This window comes from Habropoda laboriosa, unplaced genomic scaffold, assembly GCF_001263275.1.
Source record: "Habropoda laboriosa isolate 0110345459 unplaced genomic scaffold, ASM126327v1 scaffold598, whole genome shotgun sequence".
In the NCBI taxonomy this organism is placed as follows: Eukaryota; Metazoa; Arthropoda; class Insecta; order Hymenoptera; family Apidae; genus Habropoda; species Habropoda laboriosa.
In genome coordinates, this window is record NW_017100737.1 from 238,793 (window position 1) to 247,025 (window position 8,233).

Sequence of the window (8,233 nt, forward strand, 5' to 3'; positions counted from 1 at the left end):
TCTATGTTTCTTTTCGAAAATTAATTAAGGGACCATTAAAAGCTGAGTAAATAAATATTAAGAAGTTCTATTCTATTGAAATCGAATTTACACAAAAACACGTAGAAGTATATTTCTCTACCCGTTTTAATTTCAATAGAATAGAACTTTTATCGTAAATATCTTAATATGTAATACATATACTCATTTTAGACACGTTACACCTTAATATTTAATTACTCAGTTTTTAATGCTCCCTTAATTAATTTTCGAAAAGAAATATAGGGTATTCCATTTAAAAAAATCATGGTAACCTTCAAAACTTTATGTAGAAAAACAATGTAGAAAAAAACAATTATTGTAACATATGTTCCTCTTGAAATCATGCAACTTTTGCTTCGTACACTATTTCGTACAGGGACTAGTTTACAAGCAATTTCAGGTCGTCAAGTTTGGTGAATCACCCTATATGTATATGTATACATATATATGGTCATACAAAAATTTATAAAAATGAAGAGTCTCTTGACAGGAAGTTAAGTGGTCAACTACTTCTTAAAAAAACCCCGGAAACTCAAAAACCGCACAATAGCTGGATGTGGATCAAAGGAACATAACCCTGAAGAAATATATAATACCTACAACCTGTTCGCAACGGTCTTTATCGTGCCACTTTACTTATCACTTCCGGTCATTAGAACTCTGCCACTTCCTGATAATACCTTCCTTCATTGAATACAATTAACATACTGTTAAAGTGAAAAGTGTAATTTGGAAAATTCACAGGACTCGCTTTTTTTTAGTATACTATTTATATATATTTTTCAATTCCTAATTACATGTAAATAAATAATATTTATTTAAAAACATTTTGGAAATATTTTAAGAATATTTTCACTTAAAATATGCGCAAAACTGATTTCGATAATAATAATTACGGTACGGTTTGACATCGGTACAGTTTTAAAATATCTTATATTTAATAACTGTGGGTTTGCATAATGAAATATTCATAAAATATTGCTAAAATGTTTTTAAATAAATACTATCCGTCAACATGTAATTGCGAATTGAAAAAATATATAAATAATGTACTGAAAAAGGCGAGCCCTGAGCGGGGCTCAAACTCATGACCAAAAGGTGACAGCGAGTAGTTTTGCAGTGAGATACTGAACCGTTGTGTCAGACAAGTTATGTATGTAGAAATACGAGTAACTTTTTCGCATGGAATACCTCGAAGACATCAGTATTTGATTTTTTTAACTATGTCGCATCTTACCATAAAATCGAAAAAATTTGACTATAGTAATTATGTTAAGGTGCTACTACCAAAAATATATAAAGAACGCTGTGTTAATATTTCAACAGAGATCCGCATGTTTTTGTGTTTTTCTTTTTTTGCAACTAGGATTTGCAACGGAAAAATCGGAAAAAATTCCCTAACATATGTCTCCGTACCTACAATGTGACAAATTTTTTCAAAATTTTTACGTACTACTAAATAGAGAAAATAGAGCAAAACCTGATAATCCGAATTTTCCCTGTAACTACCGCCCCGGTCTAGGTAGAGTGTTGGAACTTGGTGACAAATGTTTTCTTTCGATAAGATATCGAATGGCCCATCGCAAGACCAATTTAGTTTAACCCTTTTCAGCCCAATTTAATTGAATTCTTCAAAAAGGGGGAAAAATTTGTTTTCTATTCTTTGTTAATATGAAAACTTACACTTATGAAAATGTTTATTGTACTAAAAAATGATATCAAATCACATCTACGCGTATAAATACAAAAATAGAACCTGATAACGATAACAAATGGAATCATTAACCTGGATAGGGTTAAGGACATTTGTGACCCCCTTATCTAACTATAATATTTCTAATTAACACTTGCGCGTCTGGTAGTTCTAGTGCACAATTTATAGCCAATTTATTGCCTCAATGTTAAAATAACAAATAATGGGTGCTGCAATAAAATATGACGATTTTCAGAGAGCTGTTATAGGATACTCTGGTTAAATAGAAAGAAAATACTTTAATTAAAAAAATAGTTGTATAATGCAATTCATTAATTATTCGATCATTCTTTGAAAATGACATTTTCACAATCACAATATTAATCATTACGGTTAAAACAAATATATAAATATTTCTGACTGGATTGCAACACTACTATACAAGGTGTCTCACTTATAATAAACATCCAAATTATTTCCGCTGATATTGAAAATACGAAAAAAAATGAATGACTAAGAGGAGTTTATATGGTTTGAAGACGTGCATCTAGATAAAGAACAATCTCCCAAGGTCATCTTAAATGAAGGTCATTCCAAGGTCATCAAAATTTTTTTGTTACTGTTTGCGGTCAATTTAAAGAAATCGTCACATTCTATTGTCCCACCTAGTATAGAAAGATTTGTTAATTCTACAAATAGAATTTACAAACGAATAGCTGTGAATGATGCTGGCTAAATTGCTTAACCCTTTCGCTGCAGCAGGTGTCAATACATGGCAGACGGTAGATGTTCAATCATGGACTCGCAAAATCGTTTGTTTTGGCACTTTAAAATTCAAAAGAAATTTAAGTGTGCCAAATGTCGCCAACAGCATAGTGTGAGAAAATTTTCAAAGCGCCAACAGCAGTGAAACGGTTAAATTAATCCAATTAACTCGACGTTTATTCAAATATATAGTAATTCGTGACGCAAGATGCTTCCTGGAGAACGGTGCCACCGCTGCACACCTCTTCGTCAGCGAAGATCTGCCAGTCGGTGACACCGTGGGCGTTCTGGGGGTATTGGGGGATCCGGGACCACAGGGAGACATCGAACTCAGGCTCCAAGAGCATGACAGCCCCGTGAGCTTTTCAGCGTACTCGAAAAATCTAACTTTAATCAGACCTCTGGATAAAGAGGGTATCGATGGACCTGCCAGCGTTTACGTGAATGTAATTTGCGAGAGGAAACATACGTTGGATCCAGTACGTCTAAGATATTGTTTTTTTTAATTATACAGTGTATCTCTTATTTAACGTGGTCACTCAGAATAACTAAGGAATTTGTTTTAACCCTGAAATGCTAGCCTAACTGAATTCTTATTCAGACACTTCTCTACTCTTTCAATCAATAATAAGTTCGGTATAGTGAAATTTTTGTGAAATAATATGTAATGTTATTGTTCTACGCTAAATTTTATATTTTTCAATTAATTTTATTGTTTAAACTAGTTTTTAATATAGTTTCAGCTATGTTATCTCATCACTAGACTGCGGATGTTCATGCAAATGCATATTTCTATAGGATATTGATAATACAGTGAGACGTGGATAGAAAGTTTTGTCTTTAGGGGGCATTAACCATGTACTATTTATTTTGCATATTTCATATGTTTTGCATTTTTTTCTTAAGAACATATGCAAAAGTATATTGCACACTTCATAATCGTTTATCATATTATTGTATTATATATCGTATATTTGTCCCTTATAAATTCATTTTAATTGATAAACGTTGTAACGTCATTATGCCTAAACGTCTATTGTTATTTAAATTATAATCATAATATTTAAACAATAAAGATATCATTATTACGGCATATTTTCAGTATATATTCATATATTTTATTTGCATATTTCGACATATTTTAAGTGCATAAACGTTCGCAGTCGACTCATCACTCTACAACCTATAATGAATAAAAATAGAGTGGGTACTTCTACTTATCAAATGAGGCTGAATTTTCACCCAGACTATTATTAACATAAGAAAAATATGAACAGTATTCCAGGGTTAAAATTGTGTTTTTAAAAAGTACAGATAAACTTGAAGTCTTCTGGAGTTGTGTAAATAATATTCTTCATCGCAATACTTTCTATCATGCGGCTTACAATATTTTTCTTTAAACTCCTCTGATTATTTGCATTTGTATGTAGGGGTTCGTGATTCCGGTCAATATCCGCGTGACTGACGCCAATGACAATGCACCTCAATTTGTAAATGCGCCTTACGTTCTTAATATCTCAGAGGTGAGAAATAAACGAATCATTCTTGCAAATGTGTTCCTTTAATAACGATTCATTTTGTTTGGTACTTAGGTTACTGTGGTTGGTACCAGGGTTCTCCAAGGTGTAAGAGCTGTGGATGCTGATCAACCGGGGCCATTTTCTACTGTACAGTATGCCGTTTTACCTGGACCACATTCTGTAATTTTTAATTATTCATTATTACACATTCTTGTTTGCTTTTCGTTTGAAATGAAAATATCGATGAAATTTTTCAGGATTACTTTGTGTTCGTGAATGCTTTAGAAGGTACCTTGGTGTTGAGGAAACCATTAGATTACGAGACTCTAGCCAATTTTTCAGTCGACATCCGTGCACAAGTGAGTCACGATCTCTTTGATTATTTGAAAATACTACAAACATTTTACAAATGAGATGAAATTATTTAATACTTGTAGGACCAAGGTAATCCTCCCAAATCGTCAACAACGACCCTTTACGTGAACGTTATCGATGCGGATGACCAAAATCCTGCCTTCCAAAGTGACCAATATAAAATAATTATTCCACGACATGTAACAACGGTATGATTGGGCGTTTGTTTATACTATTAAATGAATTAAAGTATTGATAAAATATTAGGTTATCCTGAAAGTTCCCGCGGGTTTAAGCGATTCATTTTGAAAAAAACATAACTCCGTTAAAATTAAACATTTTTACTTAAAATAATTTCCATAATGTTCGTTACGCCTTTGCCAACGTATTACAAAAGCACTAATTCCGCATACATAAAAATCCGAATCTCTAAGAAAAAGAAAGATGCAAATGAATCTCCTCGATTCAAATCTAGTTTACACCAGAAAAAGATAATGCTCACAGTTTGGTGGTCTACTTCAGGATTAATTCACTACAGTTTCCTAAAACCGAGTACCACTATCACTGCAGAGTCATACAGTAAGGAATTGGAGGTCGTCCACTAAAAACTGAAGGTACAGCAACCAGCTTTGGTCAACAGAAAAGGCCCTATCCTTTTGCATGTCAACGCCATACCGCACGTAGCAAGCACAACTGTACAAAATTCGCATCAACTAGTTATTGAAGTTTTACCTCATCTCCTATATTCCCCTGATTTATCTCCGATCGATTTTCATTTTTTCCGCTCACTTGACAATTTCTTTACTCAAAAACGATACAGGAAACAGAAGGACATTAAAACGCCTTTCAGTAGTTTCTTTTTCTTAGAGATTCAAGTTTTTATAAACACGAAATTAATGCTTTCGTAATACGTTGGCAAAAGTATATCGAACATTATGGAAATTATTTTAAATAAAAATGTTTAACTTTAATGGAGATCTGTTTTTTTTTTTTTTTTTTAATGCACGGCTTCAAACCGCTAGAACTTTTAGGGTAACTTAATAAATGTGAAATTATATATGATATACTTCTTTCAGAGAAGGATATTAAAGGTAGAACTAACCCCCATAAAAGCTGTGGATCAAGATGTGGGGATTAATGCTCCAGTGAAATATACAATTCAAGGAGGAATTCTTCCATTCCTCACACTGAATCCAGAAACAGCTGAGGTCGCCATAACGCGATCATTATACGAGCATGAACTCTTATCTCCAGCGACAATTGTTATTAAGGCAAGCGTAATAATGATTTTTTGCAAAACAAATTGCGCATTATGTATATGATATGAATAAATTTTCATATTACTTTGATCTGCAGGCTACACAGATAGACAATCCAGATAAATATGCTCTTTCTACCATAGTCGTTTCCCGGGAGAGTGAATGGAACGTGGAACCAACTGCTGGTGATTATTACAGTTAATTAATTCATCGTTTCGTGCTTCCTCATTTCTAAAATATTCTAATTAAATGAAATCAGGTGGAAGGCTGCCAGTAAAATTCTTACGACGGGATCATCAAACGAGTATTCCGGAAAACACTCCACCGGGAAGCGTTTTATTAACCGCAGGAGTAAATAAAGTAGATTCTGTAAGTTGAAATCGGTTGTAAAAATTGTTTAAGAAATTTTGTATGATTATTAAAACGTATATTTAATTTTAGAATTTAAGGTTTTGGCTTGTTGGAGCAATTGAAGACTTGGAGAGGTTCTCGATCACCAATTCTGGTGAATTAATTCTAAAAGGCACCTTAGATTACGAAAGACGGGTCCAGCACAGTTTCTTGGTCCGCGTCACTGACGGTCATCACGTAAGTCTGCAACAATTTACTTATTTAAATGAATTACTCAAGTTTAACAGAGATAAAATTCAATTGAAAAGTAACACGGTGCCTGAATACGATGTTACAGAACGACACCTCACGCGTGAATGTTTCCGTTGAGGATGTAAATGAGTGGGAACCCCGGTTTCGTCATCCCAGATACGAATTTCACGCTGCAACCTTAAGAGAAGGATCCATTGTCGGTGAGACTGCTTTCTCCTGTATAATTATTATCGACAAATTCATCGATGAATTCCTTAAAATTATCATGATATAATTTTTAGGGAAATTGGAGGCTGCTGATGGTGACAGGGACGACAAAATTAGTTTATCTCTCAGAGGTCCAGATGCAAGGTATCTTTGAAAAAGAAAATTATATTACTGACAACTCGACGTGTGTTACGAAATGTAGCTCGTTTCATTTGCCTTACGAAAAGCAGCACGTTTGTCTTCACTGTCACGAAAAATATCACGTTTTGTTTTTTATCACAAAAAGTAGCACATTTGAATGGTTGGGTACGAAAAATAACATGTTTCGTCTTTCGCTGCGAAAGCTAACACGTTCAGGTGATTTGCCACAAAAAGTAGCATGTACCAGTTGTAGCGACAGAAAGAAGCACATTTAAATGGTTGGCTACGAAAAAAAGTATGTTTAACTTTATACGATCGAATCTGATCTAATCAGAGTTTTGTCCTGATCTGATCGTAATATACAGTATTCCTCTCTTAACTGACGCAGGCTCGGGTCCGCGTCACGACTATCAAGGGAAATAGGTGTTTTCAAAACACTGTTTTGGAAATTACAGGCTGTTATCTTTCTTCGGTTCGTTGACTTCTTGAGTGCATTAGAGACGGGAGTGAGAAACATTTTCATATTTTTTTCGTCTTGGAGTTTAAATGGATTCATTATTTATTAAACAATATTTTTAAAAGTTGAATTTTTCGTTGCAAAATATATTTCAACAATTTAGACCCGATCACCGCAAAATCCAAAATGTGCTACTCTTCGTGGCGAAACAGTATAATGTATTATTTTTCTCGGCAGAAGACCAAACGTACTAATATTCGTAAGAAACGACGTAATATGTTTCTTTATATGGCAAACTGACGCATGCTGTTCTTCGTACGACAAGTGAATCGTGCTACTTTTCGTAATGCACATCGAAATAATATTGTTAACAAATAAAATATTTATATATACAATTATGACAGATCTTTCGAGATACGTGACAATGGAGAATTGATACTCAGATCAGTAGCAAGTATTAATGGTTCCTTGGCCCGACTAGTGGCTGTAGCCTCTGACTCAGGTCGTCCTCCCAGGTTTGTAAAAAGAATGATCTTAATAAATTACAGTATAATGTTCTTTTCTATGTTTTATAACTACGTGAATTTTCATTGAAGGTCTAGTATGATACCAGTGATCGTGCACATACCGAATAGTGGTTCCCTTCCAATTGCTGCGAGAGCTGCACCCGCTTGGTTAGGCAGCAGCGTGCTATTAGTTGCAGTCTTTGGCGCTGTCTTGGGTCTTCTTGGAGTTATAATACTTGTTTTAATTTTGTACATATATAAGAAGTAAGTAAAGCTGGTCTTTTGAATGATTATCTTTTCTCTTTCTTTTCAATGACTCCCCCACCACTGTATAGAAAGAATTCTTCCTTTTGAAGAAAAACTTGAAGAATCTTTGAAAGTGTCTAAATAGGGTGCTTAAAAAAGAATGTTAACACGTACATATACAGAGAATTTACTGGAAACTACCTGAACAAGATTCCAAGTATTGTGTTAATGGTGAACAAGTGAAGTAAACAAGTTATCAGTTCTATTTCTGTAAAAAAGTTACTTCCACATAAATGTTAACTTTTTTACAAGCGCCCTGTATAACCCTTTATTGTACAAATTTTCTAATAGTTTTACTCCAAAGAGATTTAGAAGAAGTGAAGAATTTTTTCTATGTAGTACACAAATTAGTACTTACTAGTAAAATTTTTAATAAACTTCAAATTCTTCTAACTTGTTAT

At 33.7% G+C, this 8,233-nt stretch overlaps 1 protein-coding gene across 1 annotated transcript in view; it reads left to right on the forward strand.

Annotated features, from left to right (window-relative positions):
- Window positions 1–8,233, forward strand: part of LOC108577139 (protocadherin-like wing polarity protein stan) — a 14,015-nt gene that overhangs the window by 3,904 nt on the left and 1,878 nt on the right. Inside the window, exons 2-15 of the mRNA XM_017940245.1 lie at window positions 2,672–2,958; window positions 3,910–4,002; window positions 4,072–4,179; window positions 4,257–4,358; window positions 4,437–4,562; window positions 5,430–5,624; window positions 5,710–5,797; window positions 5,872–5,981; window positions 6,054–6,200; window positions 6,301–6,415; window positions 6,497–6,566; window positions 7,425–7,535; window positions 7,617–7,790; window positions 8,018–8,054. Coding sequence (XP_017795734.1) covers window positions 2,672–2,958; window positions 3,910–4,002; window positions 4,072–4,179; window positions 4,257–4,358; window positions 4,437–4,562; window positions 5,430–5,624; window positions 5,710–5,797; window positions 5,872–5,981; window positions 6,054–6,200; window positions 6,301–6,415; window positions 6,497–6,566; window positions 7,425–7,535; window positions 7,617–7,790; window positions 8,018–8,054 — 1,763 coding nt within the window. The remainder of the gene's footprint in view (window positions 1–2,671; window positions 2,959–3,909; window positions 4,003–4,071; window positions 4,180–4,256; window positions 4,359–4,436; window positions 4,563–5,429; window positions 5,625–5,709; window positions 5,798–5,871; window positions 5,982–6,053; window positions 6,201–6,300; window positions 6,416–6,496; window positions 6,567–7,424; window positions 7,536–7,616; window positions 7,791–8,017; window positions 8,055–8,233) is intronic.